Source organism: Fundulus heteroclitus, chromosome 12, assembly GCF_011125445.2.
Source record: "Fundulus heteroclitus isolate FHET01 chromosome 12, MU-UCD_Fhet_4.1, whole genome shotgun sequence".
Classification (NCBI taxonomy): Eukaryota; Metazoa; Chordata; class Actinopteri; order Cyprinodontiformes; family Fundulidae; genus Fundulus; species Fundulus heteroclitus.
Genome location: NC_046372.1, coordinates 39,981,636 through 40,007,370, shown reverse-complemented (window position 1 = coordinate 40,007,370; position 25,735 = coordinate 39,981,636). Strand labels below are relative to the sequence as shown.

Below are 25,735 nucleotides of genomic sequence, written 5' to 3'. Positions count from 1 at the left end.
TGTCTGTAACAAAATATTATCCATGCATAGAAACTAATTAGGAACCACCTGCACCTTCAGTTCCTCGATACAACCATTACTTAGATCAAAAAAACAAACAGTGTCCCTGGTATGGAACCATGTAGGACTCTGGAACAGAGGAGGGTGTGAGGTCCTCTAGACCAATTGGAAGGTAGGCCTCAAAACACTGGGGTGTAGTGCTACACCAGGGCTGACATTTTTTAAGTAAAAATAAAAAAACACACATGGAGCTTTGGTTATTCATTAATATTATGACACCATTTGATTTGTTTTCACTTAAAGGCGTGAGATAACAAATGCCATGTTTTCAATTTTCTGTTGGAAAGTAATTAAATTTGCTAATTTTTATAAATAATTTCACACAGCATTCACAAGCACATGTAGAAAAAAAAACTATTAATTGACAAGACCCCAACCTAAGTCTTGATTATTTCGAAATTATCCTCAGTATAAAACACATCTTCTTGTCAGTGACGTTAGCAGCAAATGAGCTCTAACATCTTAGCAGACTACAACTCAAAAGCTAGATTCCCGCTGTTTTCCACCCCAAATATTTAAACATCAGGTTCACATATCTATAAGGGGACAGGTGGAAACATTTGTCCAGTTTGTACCTAATGATCCACTCCATACCACTCCTACATGGATGCTGGTGCGGAGCTGCTTCTGGGTTGTGTTTAGGCTTCTAGCTGCCACTGATGACTAGAGCAGACCTGACATATCCCCGTCAGACGTGCAGTGCTCTTATTTATGAACTACACGCTTCTTCTCTTTTTCGCAGTCGTCGGTGCTTGACGTACTTGAAAGGGACGTTTTTAAGAAATGTTACTAAAGTCTGTTTTCGTTTTGGGTAGGTTGGGTGAGGGATGTTGAAAACATGTCAAGGCAGTTAACACTTTAGAGAACCGTGTTGCAGCAGTTTGAAGGATTTCTCAGAGAAAATGTAAAAAAAACAACACACACACACAAATGCCCTCAAAACCGTCCTCTCCTAGCTGCAGGTCACCTCATCACTACAGGAAGAGCGACAAATGGTGGGTGTATCAGATTTTACAAACATGTGCTGCCCTTCCTTGCACCTCATTTATCATTCTAAATGCGAGAGAGAGAAACAAAGAGAGAGAGACACACACACACACACATAAAATGATTGAAAAAATGCAGGTAAAGTGACCCAGACATGAGCAGGAGGATGCAGAGGAATAAACAAGAGGAAAGGGGGAGAGGGTTGGCTAAAGGTCTGTGTTAAATAAGCTAATGGGGACAAGGCCAGGGTCCTGACCTGTACTCCCCACCCTGTCTGCTCCTAACACACACACACACACACACACACACACACACATAAATATCTGAGGTAAACTGAGTCTGGCCTACTTGAGGCGCGATGGACAAGGGACATTAACGACAGCCTTCACATCTGCAGCGCTGCTACGAGCTGCCACATTTCGCTATCGGGTTCCAAGCGCCGCAAGAGAAGAAAAGATTTGTTTGGAGTGCGAAAGCAGCATGACAGTTTGGGGAAACGTGTGAATGTGAGGATGTGGGGCAGAGGGGAAGGGGGGTACCAAATTGGACCCTGTAACGAGACAAACTGCTAGCAAGATGAAACAGACTACATCAGGAAAAAGCAGACAAGAGACCAAAAAAAAAAAAAAAAAAAAGTGACAGACGAGACAAACACTCTATACGGCTCAGAACACTTCAGCCTGCAAGTGGGGATGTCGATACTAAAGTAGCTAAGAGGAATTCAAAATCAGACCAATTAATGCCTTAGACCGTTTCCATGAAGAAAGAGACTCCAGAACACATGGAACCCAGGAGACTCCTCCCTCCTTTTAGCAGTCACTTCTTACATTATAGTGAGCACCTAGGAGCTAAGTGTAGGGAGTGTCACACATGAGAGAGGGGTTTTAAGCACTATACTGTATCAAGACCCAGATGGTTGGTCTTGCCTGGAAAACATGTCCACTCTGGCCGAGCCTCACAGACACCTGCTACCAGGATTGGGGGCTGCTAAGCCTTCCCAGTGCACTAATACAGTGTGCTGCAGCACATAAGATGCCCCAAGCACTTTAGCACTTGCCCATACATAACAGTTGATGGGTCAATAAATGTATCATTAGTGGTAGCGATAGCTACTCGCTGATTTTTTTCCCTCTCAAAATATGGCAGTTTATTACAGAATCACACTAACAGTAAATAAATTAATAAAACAACCTTGGCATTCTTTTGAGGATCAATATGAAAGTGCTATCTATCTATCTATCTATCTATCTATCTATCTATCTATCTATCTATCTATCTATCTATCTATCTATCTATCTATCTATCTATCTATCTATCTAGCTATCTAGCTATCTTATGATATACCTTCATTATGAAACAATACAAAATGGACATTACTATTTTGAAAGGCTTCTCTCACTAATTATGCTTAATCACCTAATGACAAAAGCTTCTTGATTCTTATAAACAATATTAAAGTTGGTTTAAGGCAATAACCCAATAATTATATTATTTTAGTTTTAAAATAATAGCAAATCCTTTTTTTCAGTGACAGCTCTCTTGCACAGCAGGGTTGATGTTGCTGGGGCTCCTAATATAAATAATGAATGCTCAGTTATGACAAGAAGGCTTCATAAAAAAAAGATCTACTCCAAACATCCTAATATCTTTTTTTTTTTTCTTGTAGCTTCTTAAGAGAAATTGCAATCGGCTAAAAATTTTTATTGTCAGGCCAAAGCTTTACAAAAACTAGGGATCAAAAGTCGGCTGCAAAATTCTGATAGTGCACACATCTATTTTCTAAATGTCTTCACACCTATGTATACTCAGAAGTGTAAAATGTCTAAATATTTGTTTTGAGGATTTCATTTCCTCTGTAAATAACTAGACTTATTAATTGATGAAAATTGTACTATGCAGAACAAGCTGTCCTGAACTAGAGGCAAATTTCAACAAAAGCCAACAATTCTACCCTTCCTAAGACAGTCGTTTGTGCTCCATGCACTTTTTTTTTCCTCCTTGGGTTGTGTGACATTGGAACAATCTCTCTCCAAAGCAAACAGCAGTGAAATCCCAGTCCTGCTGCTAACCCCTCAACACAGCAGCTCTGACCTAGCAGCCATGGAGGCTGGAGCCAGGGCTCTGTTGAATGAGGTATTACAGTCAGTCAAAGGCCATTAGGGGCCCCAGCACCAGGGCCCAGAGCTGGGAATTCGCTGGTAGCCAAAAACAACAGCCAAACAGATGACCGCTTCAATATTAGAAAAGACCACAGTTTGCATGATCCGTCTTCCAACCACCACAGACACGGCCAAATTCCAGGCCTCTGTGTCTGGATGAATTATTGCCTTTGTTTTGAACACTGGAAGGATTAATGGTGCTCACTCCAGGTGAAATACTCAACCAAACAAGCCCTTTCTGAGCAGTGTGTGTCAGATTACCGCTCTCACCGTGTGTGCACATGAGTTCAAGACTAATAGCCAGTCACTAAGGCTAAACTTTTCAAAGCCAGTCGTCTGTCAAACCTGCAGTGTTTTGTGGTACTGTGAGATCCGAATAACTGAAGGATGCCATAAGGGTGATCCATGGAGTATACTTCATCTGAAAGTCGAATAAATCTGTTTTATTATGGATTATGTTCACAAAGTTAAGTCTCATTTCTTGCGTGAATGCTCTGGCACATTCTTCTGAAGCTTGGATGTCCTTGTCTGTCATGGAACTCAAAGCATTTCATACCCATTCTGTTCCTGGCGACGTCTTTTCAGTCTTTATAAGCCTCTCTAAACTGCTTCCCTAAATGTCCAATCCATTACAAGCATGTTTGTAATATCCATCTAGGCTGACGACTGTCCCCTAGCCGGCATTGGTCCATTATCCAAAGCACTATGTTTGGCTACAATCACCTACCATCTGGCTTCGTCAATGAGTGTTGCAGCTTCATCTGCAAACAACATTGGCTGTGAACCTCTCAACATAAATGAGCTTAAAAAACACGGAGCAAGGAGCTGGGATCTTCAAACAAATGCAGGGCGGGGAAGAAAAACAGTCTTGCTGGCAGACAGACTAAAGCTGGGAATAAAAGATTAAAAGCATGAAAACCTGCAAGTGATCACAGGCGTCACGCTTTACATTTCAGGCCTGACAGCAGTGATAAGATGCTGGTTGTGTATTCTCATAAGTAAACAATGAAAAAGCCTTCCACAATGTAGCTGGCTGTGTTTTCATTGGAGGAGGAGGAGGATTAAGATTAGACAGAAGATGTGGTGAGAGCTGCTGTTCTCTGGTGTTATCCTTTATTTTATGCCTCCGTAAAAAAAAAAAAAATCACGGACTTAGATTTATTTTGTCAAATGCCTGTTTTGCATTGAGATGATAATGCGAGTTGGTTCATGTACTACAGCAGTTGGTGATGCGTGAGAGGCTATAAACCTAAATAAGTAGTTGATTTCAGCACGAAAGCTTTGGTCTTACAAAAGGCAGGCCCAATATTCATTTTGTCTTTCCAAAAGTACAACTGTCTTTGCAGCTACTAAATGGATTGTACATCACTTGACAAAGTAATATTTGTCAGTGTATGATTTTGCCTTGTATGTTAAGATATCAAAAAACATTTCATGCGAGTCAAAACAGAAGATAAAGCGCATCTCTTAAAATATTTGCCCTCATTTTGTGTAGTGCACATGTATTGTGATAGTGTAGCATTCACAAGGTTTAACTGCTTGAAGATGGAATATGCCAGTGTAATTTTTTTGGATCCGCATTTAAAGATCAATTGAACATGTGGGAAGGAAGTTTAATGCCACAGAAGCCCCCTGAGCTGATCCATAAATGAATAGTGGAATTAATCAGTAAGTATACCTGCAAACAGCTGGAGCTACTCCAAGCATTCTTCAAGTGAGTACATTTTCTTCATCAGTGCAGACAGAACATGTGCAGACTGTGTCATGAGAATAAGTAATTGTGTTATTGGGCCATTGCTGCAAAGTTTGAGTAGCCTTTTGAATAAGTACCATGTATTAGCATATTCAGTGGCTGTGGCTCACACTGGTATATATGATGTGCTGGTTGTGAAACTAAAACCAGCAACGTCAAAGTATTCAGCCAAGCCAGGTTATCATGGTGTACATGCTATGGTAACAGATCAGAAAAAAAGTGATTTTGGGCCTTTATTTAGTAAAGACAACATATTTTTCTGCACCACTAAGAAAACAGTGTGACGACAGCATAAATGTGGACAACCGAGGAACAACAAGGACAAAAAATGGAAAAAAGGGTGCAATTTTAAGATTTGACATTAAAGGGGCATGCTTGAAAAGTGGGTGACAACATGTCACATTTACAGAGCTCCTGTCTGTAAACGTCATCCGTGTGCTCTTCAAAACGGCGGTCATGACCCTGACAATCTGTTCTAAATGTCCCTTGTAGCCTTTAGTGATTGTGTAATTGCTCTCTCTTCATGGCTAAAGCTGAATCCATACTCAGTCAATGATTACAAAGGCCCATAATGAAGCCTTAACATACAGCCTTCAATGTGACTTCCATTTTCTGTCACTATAGCTGCTTGCCACCCGTGAACTGACTGACACAGATGACAAGGACCGATAAAGCTGAGTGACAGGACTCAAGGATCATGACTCGTAATAATGAACATGCGCAAGACAGAAACACATTGATCATCAAACAGGGCTTTTGTTTCAACAATGAAACTCAATCAGCAGTGACCAAATGTTCTAAAGGGAGTGAGTTAATATTTCATGCACCCTAGGCTCTTTGCACATACCAAGCATGTTTCTAATGGACATAATAATGCACTAAAGGAGCCACAGAGTGCACAGGGGAATAGTGTGAAATATCAGCAATGACTTTACAAGTCAGATAATTGCAGTGCATTGAAAAGCCGAACAGCCTTTGAAAGCAGGCAGCGTGTAAAAGCCTTGACATCACTGCCTGAATCTTATAAAACAAACACAATTCGTGTAGTTGTTTTATATATATATATATATATATATATATATATATATATATATATATATATATATATATATATATATATATATATATATATATATGTATAATGCCAGGCCACAGACTGCCTTCCTCCCTTTAACTGTCTGCCACTCTACATAAATACAAGACAAGATTGTTTTAATTTTAAAAGCTATAAATATTGAAGAAGAATGAAAATAATTTATTGAACAACGGAGTGTCACAAGATAGAAGAGAATTTATGTGGGCTGGGGTAATTTGTCTCCCTTTTTCTTCTCCTCTGTTGCGTGTGTTGAACGATGGGCATCTGCAGTAAAAGCCAGGAGTCCTGTAATTGCTTTTTCTGTCCCTGAAGCAGACCTTCCTGCTTTAAATCAAAAAAGGCAATCTCTGTCAGTAATGGCTCAATTAATAATTAAACACGTGTCTTATCTGAGCTGAGCTCCCCCTATTTATTTCCATCTTTCCGACGAGAAGGCTGCACAAACAGCATTAGCACTATCAATAAATGGAGCTTAATACCGCACATTTTCTTTGGCAAGAAATCCCTGAGCTCATAAGCGGTATTATGGCAGTGAAGAGTAATATCCTTAAGATTAATGAAGAAGTTATTCTTCTTCCCCCCAAATCCTTCCTAAATATTTGGTTAACCAACCCTTTTTGTCCTCTGTACTCTATAACAACTTTGCATCGTTTCAATTTCTTTCTTTTAGTGTTATCTATCAATATTGAAGGACAGCAAATCCTCTGACGACCAAAACTGGACGATTTTACTCTCGACTGGCGCAGACTGGTAAATGGCCAGCTTTGTAAAATAACCCGATCTACTTGGTCATGCTAACCAGACTCTACTAACTACCAGTTGGAGGACTTAAAGTTAACCACTTTTAGCGTCACTCAGGAAGAACATCGGTTGTTCATTCAGGCTGCTGCAGCTCAGGGCTAACCTTCAATAGGTGTTGCTCCTTTGAGCTTTAGCTATTTTGTACTTTTGCAGTTATGGTCGGGCTGAATTAAGACCAGATGTTCATTTGTATTGCCCCTTCATGAAAGAGCATGTTATTAATGACTAAAAATCATTAACGCAAAGATGTTTTTTTTTTGTTTTTTTTGTATTAGGACCCTTTAGTTTTTAGCAAACCTTTCTGGGTTTGGAAATGTTGGCAGCCATTTGGAAATTGCAAGTTTCAAAGTACGGAGCTACACTTTCTACAGAATAGTTACGCAAACTGATTGCAGCTCGTAATTCTGACAGACCCAACTATGCTAATCGCTATTTTAGGGAGGCTAAACAACGTTCAATTCGGTTATTTTATCTTTGGTTTAAATAAATAAAATCCTGTTTTACAACTACCGTCTAGCACACAGTGGGAAGTTTCTTGTCCTTTAAAAGAAATAATGACCCCTTGAAGTAAGGCCAAAAAAAATTATTTTTATTTGGATTAAAGAGAAATCTGAATTGGCTAAAATCGCTTTAAGCAAAGCTCTAAAAAGACAGGAGATCATACGTTGGCCACAAACCTTATCGGTATCTCTTCTTTCATAAAACAAAATGATTTCCAACACACACCAACGCCATATGTTGGCATCTGCAGCGGTGTGTAAATATAGCTGCCAAACTACAGGACATAACCAAAGTGTTAAATGCAGTAAAGCTACATGGGTCTCTTGAAAACCCTCGGAAATGATTTCCTGTCCAACATATATGCAGATGCTCAAAGCTGACTTTCATCAGGCTTTTATTTTACACCCCTGATGGCTACCTTTAACTCCAGTCCTTGCTAATCAGGCTCTGTGAAGCCCTTCTGTTTTTCCAGTGTCAGGTCTAATCTCCAGTTACTGGATCTGCCTAAAAACCAGCCACACTCTCCAGCTACCACCACTCGATCCTGATTAAGCAGTGTTGAAAAGCTGATTAGTTGGCCACAGGGTCATCCTACATTCATTATTTAACAGGCGAGAGGCTACGAGCGGTGGAGCTGGCCAGCAAGGTTAGCAATACATTTTGCTGACCTGGACAGAGGAGAGTTGCTCCACCAAATATAAACATGTTCTCCCATCAACTGCACTATGTCTTCACTGCTCTCAATCCCCTTACCCCTGACCTTACCATACACCCTGCAATCACCATTCTTCCTCCCTTCTCTGCTATTTAGAATCAGCAGCATACGGTGATTCATTTTAATGTAGGCTTCCACAGCAAGCGCGACTCTCTACCACCGACCAGTCTGAGCAATAGAAGAGGAGGAGACCTCAGACTTTTTATTGACATGCAGCAAACAGCAGCAGTGGAACAAAGGCCACTCAGAACCCATTGAGCGAAAAGGTCTACAGACAGGGTGGTTGATTAGTGATTCGGCACAGGGACCCTAGACTGTGTAGCACATAATGAGAGCTTAGGGAGCGAGCCATGAACCCATGGGGGATGGAAGTACAGTGGAGGCGGGCTGAGAATAGGAGGAGAGGAGGGGTCTTACCATAAAGAATTAATTTCTCACATAATCAGTTGGATATTTTGTGCAAAAAAGGCCAAAAATAATAATAAAAAGCCACTATATAGGCAGATAGTAAATCCTTAGCTACAGTGCTGGTAATGTGTTTACATATAAACAAGAGTTGGGGGGATTAGCCCTAAATCCACTGCCAAGCTAAATGGTTTTGTGCACCCCCCCCCACCCCTTGGTTTACTGCGATGTTAATTAGGCAAATTTGTCCGACATCCCCAAATGAGCAACAGATCCTGAGCGAGCGAATTCTGCAGTCATGTTTAAAAGCCACGATCTCCCCAAACGCCACAGTAACCTCGGCTTCACCTCCTATTTGGCCTCCAAGACACATTAACAGAGTCAGACGTGAACGGCGGCAGATGTGTGTGCTTTCTTTTCCTCTCCTCCGACTCTGCACGCTCTCCTCTTCCTTTGTTCCACTGGTCTAATCCAGTATGTGTGGGCCGGTAAGTTTAATGGAAACAATTTATTAAGTCCGGCTTAAAATGCCATCTGCAGCTAAGCCTCCCAAAGCCGCTAAGCTCCTAGTTTCGCCCTGGAGCTTGCTGTGTTCACGCTTACTGTAATGCTCTGTTTAAAATGAGCACAACGGGTCAAAATTAATCAGGATTACAAGGGCACAAATCCACTTCAGAAATGGGTTTTCTACCAATCTTACCCCCGCCATCCCAAGATGCCTCAGGATTTCTGGTGGAAAGCATCCTGCGTAGGTTTACCATCAGGCAAGACGATAGATGCCCAGAGAGTAGGCTACAAGAGGGCTGGTGAAATACGGACTAAAAACCCATCCATGAAACATTCAACATCATCAGCGCAGATTCCTAAGAGTTCCTCACAGATATTTCTAGCTGCTGACAGCTAGGTGATAACTCTCTGCAACTCCGAAAGGTCCAGTGTTGGGAAATGTCATGGAAAGTGTTTATCTGTGCTCTGTGGAGGAGCTCCACACACGTTCAGCAGCTACTTTTAGGTTTTTTTATTCGCCCTCAAGCAAGTGACAACGCTAAACTCTGACATTTGATTCAATAACAGCGGCTCGGAGTGAAACTCAAGTCTTTGCGGCGTTTTTATTTAAACATGCCATCCTCCAGTAAATCAATAATCTGCAGGAGGTTTAAGACAGGAAATAAACAAAAACCAATAACGGTTAGATAATGCTTGCCCTCTGATGCGCCTTCCTACATCACAACCACCAACACACAGACATTCAACTGAACTCGTTCTAGCTCTTGGGTAAAAGCGTCCACAGAGGTTTACATGCTGGGTACGGCGTCATTCCTGATGCTATTAGCTTGTGCTATTAGCAGTACAACATGGTTGCTGTCAACAGACTAGCATTGTAGAGGGGATGAAAACTAAATATGACAGAGAGAGAAAACAATGGTGTCCTGCTTCACACTGGCACTAATATCTCTTTAATATGATCCACGCTTGATGAATATTATGTTTCTTTTTTGTTTTTGACTAGTGAGTCAAACATGGATTACCTAGATAAAAGGTTTCACCCTTTTCAGCCAGCAAATGGTTAGTTTAGAGAATTTCATAAACATACTGTTTTAAATAGTGTTTATTTATAAGTTAATAACCTATGTTTCCCTATATTGTTGTATGGGCCCCTTTGGGCCACCAGCTAAATGTCTGCCATAATCTTCCTATGGATTAAACAAGTTTTTATGAGTCGCTGGAATAAGTGCGAGCTCGATCTAAAATCTGCCAGACAGTATCCCGCACTGAGAAAGGAGCACCAGGATTTTTTTTATTTTTTGCCTCGTCAAACTACTGACAGCTAGCGTTAGCTTATGTTGTCCGGGAGGTTCACAACTGCACTGATGCACAGTCAAGAGATTTACTGACCTACCTATGTTACTCTCAAACATCCGTGTCGTACAGTTAGCTTAGCATGTAGCAAACATGTAGTAGACTGCTGACTAAATACACATTCAGAAAGGCTGGCTACCTGAGCAGACAGCTAGACCAATCAACCAACAATTATGAGTTTCTGTTCCCATTTGTGACCATACCAACAGCTAATCACCTAAAAGGTAGAACATTCTCCACAACGAGCATCTGCAAACTACTAAATTCAGCAGAGGTTTGTTCAATAGTTTTGTTGAACATGGCGGTGTGCCTCAGAATCAAAATGACCAATAAATAAATGTTACAGATCAAATTGATAGAAAAATCTATGTTCCCATCAATATACACCATTGTTTTAAACTTTTCAGCAAACACTTTTAGTCAAGGTTGCCGGACCATCAGAATCACATACCAGCCCATGCTTACGTGTGGACAATTAGGACATTAGATCAACTGTTTGCAGCTACAACTGCTTAGCAAATTGAAATGAAAGAGTAGGTAGAATGTTCACAACAAAAAAAACGGTAAAAAGTAAAACGCTCATCTTGAAGTGAATCACACAAGCATCATGACAGCATTAACATGCACGGTAAATGTTTGTGTTAAGACCGTGTGTTTGCATCTGTCTGTGAATCTTCCAGCTAACAGCTCCACAGGCCTGGTGATTAAAGGAGAGAAGTCTTTCCAGCAGTCCCCCAGGACCCTGAGTGAAGCTGGTAATGGGACACTCTGTAGATGCGGTGTTGTTGTACGGCAGACCAGAAGAAAACAGCCTGTGGGCTTTTCTGTATTACACACAATGTCCACACACAGAGAAAAAAAAACAACAGTCTAGTCCAATAACAAACAGCGTCGCAGGATCTATTACTACAGCTCCAGAGAACAAGACTGGAATGTGAGATGAGAACTGGCTGGAACATCACACTTTCACTGTAATAACTTCTTCATCATACAAATTTTATCTTTTCCAGATTTTCTCGCTGCCTCGCCCTTTCTAACCCCTAACTCTGAGCCGGTGCCCTTCCCCTATATCGCCCAAATAGGATCAGGTTGATCTGTGTGATAATCAGGAGAGACTTTGATTGGATTGTCTGGATCTAATTCCAGCCATTTAATCCAAAGCCCTGCGTACACAGTAGCACCATCTACACAAGCCTTTCTTCACCTGGTGAATGGACTGAGTTTTGGAATGGGTATTAGAGGCGCTGTTGTTTCAGCGCAGCACCATCAATGTTTGATGGAGCTATCAGTACGAGCATGCCTGTCAGGTCCTATGCAGCCATATTTTCAACAAGCACACATCATAAGTGTCCACCTTGACAGCTCATAAAAGGAGGAGTTCAGCAGCTTGGTGGATAACAAGAGGGAGCTGCATGTGGTATACTATAAAAGTCTGGAAGTTGTTGCTATCGTTTAAGCTTTATCCCAACGCTGATGTTGGTCACAGATCATCTGGATCCCACGGCTACCAGGCCTGGTTTCCCTCCATTATGGCAGCCATGCTTTTTTACTCAATGGGCAAAGAAATTGGCGTTAAACCAAGACACTGACACCTCTGAATGTTCTCAGGATTAAATACAGCTTTCAAAATAGACACTTTAAGGTGATATAAAGTGTTATGGCTCAGAGTGTGGTGGTAATAATGCATTACGGTATACTAGTGCGCTGTAAAACGTGCTGTTGTTCCTGTTATCTCTGCTTCTACAGCTTTTCCAGCTGTGTGGCCGTATTATTCCCTCAACAGCAGCACCTTGTGTTTGGTAGAGTGACAGCAGTGGTCGTGATTCAAAGGTGTGGTCCACCCCAAAGATGCTACAACTAGCTCCGAAGCCTGACTACTGTCAGCATTAACCTTTTTATCTTGTAGTTTTAATAAACCCAAAACTGTATTTCTTGACAAAGCTTGAACAAAAAATAAATAAAGACACCCAGATCTAATAAAACCAAAATATGTTGCTGCTTTCAAACTCTTGTAAGCCCAGCAGCTGCAAGATACTGGGGAGAAGCAGCATGAGGTTAAACACGGAATAAAACACTGACATGGGAAAGCAGCAAAAACACTAATGTGTCGGAGGCAGAACAAGACCACGGCTAGAGGAAGAGACAGAAGACAGCTTGAGACGAGCCTGAGTTACACAAAGTTTAAAGTTAACGGTTTTGTTTTGGGTGAGCTCCGTGCTGATCATGGAGCGGGCCTCTAGCTGCGTACTATGGAAGAGGCCGAAGCTGAGCTAGCTGAACCCCAGCACAAATGGTCTTCCTAAAATGCCAGACGCGTATAGCATAAAGAATCCTGGACTAGCAGTGGTGGTAAACAGTATAGGTCTGACAGAATATTATGGAGATTCTGTGATTCAGGTAGAAAACAACACCGTCTCTGAGCTCTGAGCACACCCTTTGGATCCGATCTTCAGCCAGGAATCCTAGCTGACTGCTGTTTCCCCTCCTTAGACCGCTGGGCAGAGATCCCTAAGAGAAATAACCAGTAAGACTGGCTGTATTTATCCTGTGATGTTGGTTTAAGAGTAACTTTTTGTTGTGATGCTTATCAATCAATCTGTTGCTCAGATCACTGTATTATGTCAGGTTTGTCTGCTGTATGCTTGTTTCATTGCTAACCTAGGAAAGCAAAATGAAAAATCTACTTGAATGTTTAACAGTATTAAAGTACGCATACAGCCCCATCCCATTACAAGCTAGATTTAAAGAACTAAAAAAAAAACAGTAGATTTTCTATAACACTTTTGCCTAATCTAAAGAAACAAAAGAAAAACAGAAAGCACGCATGCTTAGACTAGTATGGCGACAAAAAGTTGATATACGTTGATCTGTTTGTTGGGTCTGGAGACAAGCCTTCCTCGTCTGGCCAGAGTTTACAGCAAGTAGATCCATTTCCTTCTACCTCGGCTTGTGTTAACGGGCCTCCTTCCTGCTTCTCGCCCAGCGGGGGGGGGCATGGTCCGCACGCTGCTATCTGTCTCGAGCGCGCTGATCAAACCCCTCCCTCCTGCATTCGCAGCTGAACACCTTTACCCCCGCCTTGACCCGCTGAGCTTCCCTGCACGTAGTAAATATTCAGGAGCAGCCAACAGTCTGGGCCTGCACGGTGCCGGAGACGTGTCAGAAATACCTGCCCATGTGTCACGGAATACACACAAATCCGCGAAATCACGTGGAATCCCCGGTGGCCACGGCGCAACAAAGGCAAGGGCCTAATAATTCACATATGGGCATACGCGAATGCAGACAGAGTTTGCGTTGTCTGGGGGCTGACAAAGCTCTTTTTCTGTCTTTCCTTTGGCATCAATTATGATCCAGGCCTGCTGTCAGAAAGCTTGTAATGCCTGAGGGGAAGTTCCCATTTGTGGGAGCATGTGGCAGGGAGGCTCTAAATCCTCTCTAATGAACCAATATGTAGGAGGGCTAAGCCTTTGGCGGGGTCGTCCAAGAAACACCACTGTGCACCCGGAAAAAAAAAAGCATGCATATGTAGTCACCAGACCTTGTTTATGTCTGCCGACATTTAAATCTGAATGGGAGCTGCATGGATTACAGCTGGGGAAGGAAAAAAAAAAACTGGGCTCATTTGCAAAAAAAAAAAAAAAGCCCAGATTTGGTTGTGTGTATGAATAAAGCAGAGGCTCTTACCTTTGGGTGTGGTGGGGGAAAAGAGCTTCTCTGATCCTACATCAGATACCTGGAATAAAACAAAGGGCAGAAATTCAGGGATGATGTGAATCTGAAACGAACTAGAATTAAAAGCATCCTTTACATTTTCATCCTAAAATACATTTCAAAGTAACTGATTTAATTGGAGGCACCGATCTGTAAATAAAAAAAAGCAACCCAGAGGAGCACCGCTTGGAGGTAAAGTTCGGCTTCCACACACAGCCTTATAGGATCAATCAGCGGCCACCAATCAGCCAAGGAGAGGAGCTCCTCCTATGCCTGGCTTTGCATGAGGAGGTAACATTAGGTGGCAGTGTTGGGCCACCTGAAAACCCCTCACAAGAAACGCTGTCAAGGACACAGGAAGGCACTCAGTTGGCAATGCAGCATCAGAGGACAAAGAGTTGAGAAAAAAACATGCTGCTGCTGCGTAGAAATCACAGGGCACCCAACAAACATCCTTTTTGACTTTTCAACGGTATGCAGTTCTGCTCCTGTTTGTTCTCACTTTGTGTATCTGTTCGCATTTCAACAAAGGACATTTCATGAAGGAATGACGTTACAGTCAGGAAGCAGTGCAGTCCTGATGTTCTTCAGTACCAGACGATGGCGGAGGCCAGCATAGTCCTGATAAATGTACCTGAGGATGATGTGATAGCATCACCTGAATTAAAACATACCACAAAGAAACGGCTGACTATGCAGCGAGTACCTGCGGTTTGATGACTCTGTTGGAAAAAGCATTGTTACGATCACTACAAATAAAGGAGTGCGAATGGAAGATAACGTTCACACTGAACATCTTCCACTGGCAGTCTAGCTTTTTGAAGCTATAACTTTTGCCATTTGCTTTTGGCTGCTTTCATCCGAGATCTGCCGACTTGTAAAAATCTGCAGGAGCCGAAAACATATGTTCGACCCAAAGGGCCCCTAGCGTCCTTAACTGCCACGCTTGTACTTCATGCCGCACAAAGGGAGCATATGTAAAGAATGAACAGCAAATCTGAGTGAGTACAAGGGAGACGGCGAGAAAAAGCGGAGGATTCTGTAAACACAGATGGCTGTCCTTGGCATCCCCGTTAGTTCTTCACAAGTGTTTTGAGGACATCCTCTTCTTTCCGAGACCTTCGGATTCCTACTTTACTGCTGCTATGTTACTTTTTGTCTACGGTGCTTGCACGTCTGTACTTGATGTCTCTTCTCTCACAAACCATAAGACCTCAAGTAGGGAGTGTACTCTCTTGTGAACTTGCTTTATTAACCGATCATAAAAACAGAGGGGGGTGAAAGCTCAAGGGAAGCCTCCATTGAGGATCTCGACGGTCGAAATCGGAAATAGAAAGCATTAAAGCAAAGTGCTGATAACTACAGAGCAATATATTTCTGTCTAATTCTGCAGCATCTATTCCTCGAGGAAACATTAGGAGTCGATTGGCTAAAGCTTAAGATATTTTTCCGACATTAACAGTCAGAGAAATTAGATCTGGATGCCCAATGATCTCTTTGCACGAAGCAAGACTGAGCGTTTTGTCTTTAGCTGCAGAACGGACAGATGTTTGCTACTAGAGGAGCAGTTACAGCGTGTGGGTTATGAGATTTCTCTAAAAGTTTACACTGGAACAATTAGCAGCTTGTGCGATCGCGGAAGTTAATTAACACAGCTGCACATGTTGTGGCGTAATGCTTCAGGGTTCCTGCAAGTTTCTTTCACTTAAAGTTTAGATTTCAGACTCACGTCTCCAGCTAGTTTTCAGTCAATTCTCAACTCAGCCTTTAAAACGGAGACGTAAAAAGGTAAAATAAATCTATAGCAGATGTTTCTACGGAGGTCAGACGTTTAACATGGAAACAGCTAAAAACACAGAGTGTAAACACGGGTTGACTGAGAGATCCGCAGATAGACAGATTGATGGATGGATGGATAAAGGGATGAACACTTTGATCGATAGATAAATGAACGGATGGAATTACAAGCAACGATTGGGTGAGTGGACTAATTGACAGAGATTAATTTTAATCTTCTAAAGTGCCCTGAGACATTTGTTGTGAATTGGTGCGATGCAAGTAAACTGAAATGAAACGGATTGATTGATTGACGGATGTTGGGTTGGATAAATGAATGGACTGATAGACCGCTGGACCTGATCGACATAAGCGAAGGGATGAAGGTTAACTTACTTTTAGAAATTCAGAACCGTACCATTATAGCCACAGGACACGGAGGAAGGTCTTGAAACACAAACGTTTTTGAATACCCCCATTATCTTTTTCCCATAATTATCCAGACTGAATGGTGCTTCAGACTTTGAGGCTACACAGGGACTCAGAAGTTTAATGACACCTCTTTGGTCTGCATGAGCGAAACATCCAAGGATGGTAAACTCTCGGCTGAAAGGGAATATATTCAGTTTCCCCCCTAAGGTCTACAAAGTGATAGGCTCCAGAGGAAGGACAGGGTGTTATGCATTGCCCTCTTTCAATCTCCCAAAAACTAGTGCGCCAGGCTTCCAAGACAAACTCTTTGTTGGCTTTGGAAGACATTAAATGCTCCAGCACTAACCCTCGGCACAGCAACAGCACAACCTCGGTCTTGAATCAAGGCCCTGCAGGCCCTGGAAGAAAAAATATGGGCTCAGAGTGAAATGAAGCTTGTCAAATGGACATGGAAGGTGGCTCGGGGTCGTGCTTAGAGTGACACTGAGGTCATGAAAGGAGAAGGGGAAAAAAAAAAAAAACAAGGTAGGTGAAGCTATAACTCTGTGTAACAGCTAAAACGGTTGTTATGACCAAAGCGGTTATCCAGAGACCGAGGCAGACATAACATGTTCCTGAGAACAGAAACGCCGTGTTCAACATTTGTCCAAATAATCCCGACCTCCTCCTTCCCATCCCAGCCCGGAGGAGAGTAGCGCTTTTACATGCTAGCTGGATCCCGAGTAACAACAACCGGCATTTAGGGTTTTTTACGCTGGGCTTTGCACCTGCCAAGTCTGCATGAGTCAGTCCCAAAAATCCACAATTACAAGGCTGGCTCGCAAAGGCAGCGCTTAAAAAAAGGCATGCCGCAGCAGAGCTCCGTTTCTGCTGGCTGTTGCCGTTGTGCGGCTCCCTGCGTGTCGCTGGTCAAGTTGACATTTTTCGTCTGGGCCACGTTGCTGGCAGACTGAGCTCGCCTGCGGTTGTGGTGCGAGGAGGTCATGTATAACAAATTCTTCACACTCTCTTTGTTGAGACAACCCTGACTGCCATTAACAACAGAGAGAAAGACGAGACGGGCAGGAAATACTTATGGAGAGAAACAGAAAGACGACAAAAAGCAGGAGCAAAGGGCACGTTTTTTCAAAGGGAAACGGGGAAATTTAACCACTGAACAAAACTAAGGGGGAAATTTAAGCCACATTGCCTAGAAGCCAAAACCCCTAGGAGCGGGGCCGCAGGAAGCTTGACCTTTGTGAGGGCCGTCTGCTATCTGAGCCTGGGGCTTCGGAGGCCTGGGCTCCTCTCTGGAGGGCCGTCAGCTGGCCTCAGCTTTCCTTCTCTATTCTATTCATTAGCTATGCTTTATGATTCAGCTTCCTCCGAGCCACACAAGAGCTCCCCGAGGAACGAGACTGCTGGATGGAGGGAGAAAAACAGAGTGAGACTAGGGGAAAGGGGGGGAGAGAGAAGAAAGAAGGAGGTCACGGGGCCCAGCCAGAGCTCAGCTTCCAGCAGCTGTGAAATCCTCCTGTTTCCTCGGCGAGCGTAAAAAAAGAACAAGGGGGGGGGAAAGGAAAAAGGAGTTAAGGAGGGAGCTTGGCCAGCAAAACCCACTATTACAGCGCTAAATCCCTAAAGCGCCACATGCCGGACGATAATTCCCAGATTTAGGGAATGCCAAATTACAAATTACACTGCTGTTTGTTTTAAAAAGTCCACAACTTCCCTGAACACAGATGACTTATTCACTCCATAAATCTCCAGATGATAGCACGGCCGCAGAGGGAGAGCGGATAGGCAGGAGACCTTGCGAGCACGAGTGAGGCTTACACGGCGAGGCCATATGCATAAGAAAAAGGGGAGGGGGGGACAAAAAAAAATCGCTGGAAATTCTCCATGTCCACATGGCTTTCACTTAACACAGCAAGCTAATTAATCTGGAAGGTCTGAGACAAGCCTAATAGCAGTCTTTTAATGCTAAAATGGCTCCACGCTTCGTTTTTACACAACAGGCCACCAGGGCAAGCCGATGCATCCGAGGAGGGAGGGCAGTACAATCAGCCGGATGACCTTGAGGCATAACATTTATGAAAAGCATTGATCAGTTAAGGATGTGATTTCACTCAGACACAAAGGGTCAGCAATTACCGAGACTCAATTAACCTCATTTGGTAAAGACTGCTGAGAGACCAGTTTCTTTTTCCATAACCCAGCACAAATCAGCCCCTCCCTGCTTTATATCAAATGATCCCCAGGCTTTCACTCTACCTTTGATCTGGGAGCTCTATTTCATGCCCTGCATTCCACGTAGCAGAGCAAATTATCTTCTAGCGGTAAGAAACCTTGCAGTCAGAGATTAGGTAAACCTAGACTAAATACAGGCAAATTTCCCGATACAGCCTCCTCTATTTCGGGTTAAGGAAGAACAGCCCGGCCCTCCGATGCTATAATTTCCAAACACCCCGGGAGTTCCACCACAACAGCTGCGGTGCGAAAACAAAGAAACCTGTCGGTAGCCATTGTTGTGCTCTCATGTGATTAAAGACAATTTACAGTTTAGTTCTGAGCCATTTGGCACTCTTTATGTATCGTTATGCATTACGTCAAAATAAAATCACACGCCTAATTTAACTCCATCCGTCTTGACCAGTTTCCCCGTCCCTGCTGAAGAAAAGCATCTCCACTGCATGATGCTGGCACCACCATGTCTCACTATGGGGAGGGTGTGTTCAGGGAGATGTGCAGTGCTAGTCTCCTGCCACACATTACGTAGTGTTTTGGATGTAGGTCAAAACGTCTAATTTTAGTCTCATCTGACCAAAGAACCTTCCTCTGCATGTTTGCTGTGTCCCCGATTGCAAGCAGAACTTCTTGTTTCTTTCTTTCTTTCTCTCACTAATGGCTTCTTCTCTCAAATCTAGAACGGTAGCATGCATGTCTAAAGGCGTGTACCTACTTTGCAAGAGCAAAGAAAGTGGTCTACTCGAGGTGGCAGAACAGAGTTTGTTCTGGCCAGGTCATTTCACTCTTTCATAGGAAAGACAGAATGGTCAGAAATTTGAAGTCGGCCCGGTTAGTGCCGAGGAGGGGAGATGTCATGCTGTCCGTAATTTTGCTGTCAATCACACACGTTGTCAGACACTGCACAGGAAAACACGTCTACCTGATATGTTGAGAACAAGCTGTGAGAACAGTATGATGGGATTATTTTCTCACAGAACTGAGACAGAGAATCAGTTTCCCAGTTCTACTGGAGTATTTGCAGGCCTCAATCGTTGTTCCGTCAACAGATTCTTACATCTGAGCTGAGGTTCTGTGCAGCTCCTCCAGAGTTACCATGGGCCTATAGGAGGGATCGTCAACTCCAGTCCTTGAGTTCTGGTGTCCTGCAACTTTTAGACATGTCTTTGCTTCAACACACCTTAGTCAAATAATTAGGTCATTACCAGGACTAGAGAAGTTGACTGTATACTGAGGAGGTAATTTATCAGGTGTGTTGGACCAGGACACATGAAAAAGTTCCAGTACACCGGACCTCGAGGACTAGAATGGAAGACCCCTGGCCTATAGGTTGCTTCTCTGATGATTGCTACCCTTCCCTAGCCTGTTTCCATAGACAACCATGTTTTAATAAGTTTGCAGCTCTTACATTTGCTTCTCATTTTCAGATAATGGGTTGAACAGTACTATGTGAGATGTTCAAAGCTTTGGATAATGTCTTTATAATCCCACCCTGTTTCAAACCTCTCCACAACCTCACCAAGTACCTGTGTGCTGTGTTCCTTGGCCTTCATGATGCTGTTTGTTCACTAATGTTCTATAACAAACCTCTGAGCTCATAACAAAACTGTTGGATTTACACCGAGACTATATTACACACGAATAGTTGGGTGACTCCTGAAAGCAGCTGGTGTTCCTTCCACTTAACAATTAAGCACTACGGTGGAACCTACTAATAAGAATGCATCCAAATACAGAGGTATCTCCAGATACAAACGCCACATGGCTGCCCCATTTACAGATTTCCTATGAATACAAATAACTAGGAAGTGGCTAGCAGAGCGAGAAGCAGCTTGTCGTTTCTTGCAACCCCGGCTTTGTTGTGACACTATATCTCTGACGTGCTGCTGCAACATGTACTGTTCCTCCTCTAGTTTTTCCTGCGTCTTCTGTGCCCGGCGCACAAAGCAGCCGGCCGTAGAGTCTCGCTTACAGAGTTATCAAAGAGGTAGTTGCAATGTTTGAAGCAGTGCAAAGTTCCACTCGAACAACGCTGTCTCACACAGTATAACTCAGTAAAATCATGATGTTCTGGGTATGGTCCTAGCATTTAGAGATGTAGACAGAAACAAGTGTCAATAAACAGATTTGTAGATCTAGATATAATGACATGAGCAATGCCAGTGGTTTTAAATAGCAGTATGGGATGCCATTAATGCCAACATTTATGGTTGCTGGGTACTGAGCCCAGTGGAGAATGCTCTAGGAAGGAGAACATAACATAATGTCGTTCCTTAAAAAATAAAAATGTATCTCTCGGTCATGGTCTCTATCATGTCAGACAGGTGACTCTATTATTTATTGTTCAACCACATCATACATTGCTTCCAATAATGTCACAGTTTAGGATTATGGGAGTGTGGTTGAAAGGAGTTACAAAGCCACATTTTTAAAATATGTGCTGCTTGTTGGAACTAAATTTGCATTTGTATTTGGATGGTCTACCACAAGGTTCAGAATGGTCCAAGTGGAATGAATACTTTTTAAATGTGCAGATGCTACAAGCTAGTTGGGAATCAACACGTTTGAAAATGACAATATCCTCATTGAAAAGTCAAGTCTTACACGACCGACTGACAGAACGACTCCAAAACCTGGTTGGACAGAACAAAAGAAGACCACGCATGAAACAAACTGTTGTTCCTGCTTCAACACCCAGCTCAGCTCCCGTAGATGAGATAAGCAAAGATCTCGATGGAAGCAAAGATGCCTGACAGGCCTATATACACAACCAAGTTTGTATTTATATTGTTGTGCCATGTCATGGCACAAACGGATTTAGCAGAAAGCAGGCCAGAAGAAAATGAGAGTGAAAATGAAAGAAGCCAAGTGGGCCATGGGGCACATTTCCTAGCATGGACAATCAGGCACTCAATTACCCAGGTTGAACCTGTCTGTCCATGCCTCTACTTACCAACACACAAACCCCTTCACACATGGCCGTGCACACACACTCAAACCTACACAGTGTTAATTTGCTCCCCTGCCTGGTGTTTCATCACTGTCAGCTTCCTCCTTCACTGCCCTCTCCTCCAATTTCCATTCACTGTCTCCTAAAGCCCTATATCCCCCTCCCTGCTCAGAGTGGCGCTGAGGTGCAGCTCAGAGGTGAGTCAGAGCTGTCTGTGCAGCACAGTTAGTGACCTCCTATATTTATTCCTTTACTATAATTGAATCGAAGCTCAGAATCCACTTGATCTGCTGATTCACTTTTTACATTGTAAATTGTTGTCTTTGCAGAACAACACGAACATCAATTAGAAGCGCTTTCGGCACCCACTCAGCATCCTCAACCTTTTCTCCCCAGATATCCGCTAAAGCTACTTTTGCAATAAATGCTGCATTAGCCACGCACAGTGGGACCACAGCTCCCAGGCTACAACAGGAGACACCAAATTAATTATCTCCCCAGCATTTGTCCTCACACCGTTCCAGAAAACTTAATGACCTCCCGAGCGGTCGTTTATTATGAGCCGCAGCAGCACCGCGAGTTCCGCAGGAAGCAGACGCCAGCCACCTTGCTTTCAATTCCCACCCTCCGCGCTCCTCAACATCCAGCGCTGCCGGCTTGTCAGACCAGGTGTGAGCCGGTAATAATGCAAAACCCCGGCAAGCGCGACAAGATATATGGAGACGAGAGAGAGGCAGCATCCCACGCAACTGTCAGCCGACGGAGGCTCACCTCAACTGGAGCATCATTAAGATGATAATGAATTCCATGGTGACCAGGTAGAATGAAGTGGCCTCCCCTTGCATGCTTGCAAAACACACACAAACCACTTTGTACTTAGCCCCAAGTGCCATCTTTATAGGCAGATATAAACGCCTGTGTGCGTACGGCTGAGCACCAGGGCTGGAAACTCCTGCCCCCGCTCGCCCTAGCAACAGACGCGAGGAAATGAATACCGATGGAAGTGCACGGGGGGCATGAGCTTTGTGTAAAATATTAGCCTCGATCTCGCTCGCTACGCCCCCCCCCCATGCTATCACTCCACCCTCCCCGTCTCCCTGGCTGTGCAGCGGTTGCTGGCCCTTATCGTCGCTGGCTGTCACTTTCGTATACAAATTAGCAGTCTATCAGGGGAATGCAGGAGCCTGTTTCATCAGGAGGGAGAAGGGCAGAGGCACGCATTGCATTAAGGCCTCTCACCGCCGCCGACAGAGAAAGTCACAAATCAGCGGCGCAGCAGGCCCGGCAGCCAGCGCAAACCAGATAAGGAGAAATGAAGGAAAAGGGATGAGACATATTTCACTGGAGGGGATTCAGATCTGCTCAAGCTCCCTGCGAGGGCCAAGTGTGAAATATAGGGATGGGACGCGGGGACCGATGAGGCAACAAATCACAGTATCAACCCCAACAGACAGACAAAAAAACTCCATGAATAATAGATATGGAACAAAAAAAGTACAGGAATTCCATCTGTTGAAGTGCCTTCATTCGATTAGCAACTACAAATTGGAGGGAATTAGCGCCGGCACATCACCGCTATCTCCTCCTAAGTGAACATGTGGATGCTAATACCAGAGGAGACAAAACATCTGGTGAGGGCTCTCATTAGGTGGCATAATGCAATGAGGCACAGCCTTAAATTGCCGCGATAAAAGCCGACAGACAAATCATCTCAACCACTGCTATCCATTTAACTCAATTAATGAAACACTAGATTTGGAGCTCGGCGGTTTAAAAGCACGCGAGGCTCCAGAGGAGAAGTAAGTCCTGCCTGCCTGGACAAATGGAAGACAGGGAAACAAAAGCAGCAATTGAGCTGGATCTCTTCAGTGAAGCAGGGAGTGGTCTCCTTTTTTTTTTCTTCTTCTTCTAATGTCAAAGCGAATGCCAGCAGCGATAAGAAGCTGGGGTAATCTCTGTGTGGTATCAGGAGGCTGCTCGTCATTACACTGTGGCCCTGATATAGATCGGAGTAGCGCCGGGCCTCCTCTGGCTCTCTAGGCTTCACGCCAGCAGAGATGTCAGATAGCCCTTCAAGACACGGCTCACCGCCCCCTGATTGGTCGGTCAGGAGCCACAACCAAAACGTTCCCCTTGGGCTGCCATGAGAAGGCACGATAGGGGAGGTAGGACACAAAAGCCCGCTCTCTCCGCATATCTAGATTATCGCTTTGTCGTACAGCCTTTCCACCATTGTCCGTGTGGGTGGTGGGAAATAATAATGATAACAAAAAAAAGAAGCGCCTTTGTGAATGTTATTGTCTGAGAAGCAGAATAACAGACAGGCAGCTTATTTCAAAAACAGCTTCCCCCCCAGAGCTCTAACAATGCACCAGCGTTGATGCTGAGGAGAGGATCCTGGAGGAGATAATAATAATATTCCGAGTCAGAGCTTGTGCTTGCATTTGAGCCGCCTTGTAACAGAGAGACACACATCATTCTGACTGGCCCGCTGTGACATAATCACCCTGCACAGAGCTGCAGGCAAGCTTGGTAGGCAAACCACCTCTCACTGCAGCTTGTTAAGAGAAAGGTGGCTTTAAGCACTGCTCAATAAAAACTCCCATTGAACTTGTTTTTTTTTTTGTTTTTTTTTTTCCCTCCCCAGTCCATCTGAACAATGTCGAGGTGAGTCATCACCCACCTCCGGCTACACAACTTACATTCTTCCTTTCTTCTTTTCTCTCAAGATTACACTTTGCTCTTGACTTGGATGGATTCGCTAAGAGGGGAAAAAAAACAAAAAAAACAAACTCGGCAGGATTTTAAATAATGCAGTGATAAAAAAGCTGTGACCCTTTCCCTTGCCTCAACCCACACATGGTGAGTTTGTTCTGCAGGGAGAGACAGCTCACAAAGAGAAGAAAAGCCAGAGCTGGCACCACACGGAAATGTGCGGTAGGCATTGGCTTGCTCCTCTGGGCGCGGACACCTTTAATGAGAGGAAAAAATGCGCAGCGAGCGGCAGCTTTCACCCGTACTCTGCCAGTGATTTTTGAGTAAAATGAATCACCTCCCCTCAAACACAAATAAATATTGTTCTAATACCAGTGGGAGCCTGCTGCTGACTCTAGGCGAGAGAAACTATCGGGGATCCGAGCTTTACCAGCCTCCATACCCCCACTAGTGTTTTGCATCCCACAGATTCCAAGTCTGCGCACGATGCGCCCACTACATGTCTAAGACCCCTCGGATTTAGCTTTGGCTAAATGTAGAACTCTCAAATGATTAGCACGCTTTGTTTAAAGCTTGGGGGTGAGCAGTGAAGAAAATATAGCGCCTTGCAAAAGTCTTCACACTTTTTCACATTTTGCTGCGTTTGCACCATGAATCTATATGTGTATCGACGTGTTTTATTGGGACTCCAAAACTACTTTAGTATTTGTGTTTACTTCCCTTTACTCTAATACCCTTAAATAAAATCCAGTCACACTGATTGTCTTTAAAAGTCAAGTAAATATAGTCCACCAGTGTGCGATTTCATCTCAGTATGGAAATTTTGTTGCTATGTGAAATGTTTAGGGGTTGTTAGAGAATGTTAGTGAACAAATGAAGGCCAATGAACCCAGCAGACAGGTCAGGGATGAAGCAGTGTCAGATCATAAAGCGATGTCCAAAGATATCCCAAAATAAAGTTCCACCCATCATCTAAAAATACAAAAGTATTATAAAACTTACCAAGACATGGCAGGCAAATAGAATATAAATGAAAGAAGCAGACAGGAGGACAATAGTAGTTTTGGAGGAGCTGCAGAAAACCACCACTTAGAAGAATCTGTGGACAGAACAACTATTAGACTCCTCAGATCTGACCAATATGGAGGAGTGGCAGGAAAAAAAAAAGATTGCAATGCCAAGTCCAGTTTGCCACAGGCCAAATATTTATATGGCTCTAGTCAGGCGAGACCAAATTTGCACTTTGCCTAACATTGCAAATCACCCTGAGCACACCATGGTAAAACATGGTGGTGGCAGCATCATGCTGTGGGGATGCTTTTCTTTGACAGAGAGAGGAAAGCTGGCCAAAGTTCATGGGACAATGGACGAAGCTGAATACAGGGGCTACAGAAGACCATCACAGAAGGAGATGCAGTCAAAGTCCAGGCCTGAGTCCAATGGAAAATTTTTGCCATGACTTGAAAACTGATTTTCATAGATGTTCTCCATCCAGTCCAACTGTGCTTGTGCTTTGCAAGCAAAGGTGGGTAGATTCTGTCGATCTTTGCGAAACTGATAGAGATATAAAACTGAGTTATATCTG

The 25,735-nt window shown here is 43.5% G+C and overlaps 1 protein-coding gene across 15 annotated transcripts in view; it reads right to left on the bottom strand.

Moving 5' to 3' along the window:
* fbrsl1 (fibrosin-like 1) overlaps nt 1–25,735 on the bottom strand; it is a 378,307-nt gene that overhangs the window by 31,930 nt on the left and 320,642 nt on the right. For all 15 annotated transcript variants that reach the window (XM_021319717.2, XM_021319696.2, XM_021319698.2 and 12 more), the window contains one exon: nt 14,025–14,073. In XM_021319717.2, the coding sequence (XP_021175392.2) occupies nt 14,025–14,073 (49 nt within the window). The remainder of the gene's footprint in view (nt 1–14,024; nt 14,074–25,735) is intronic.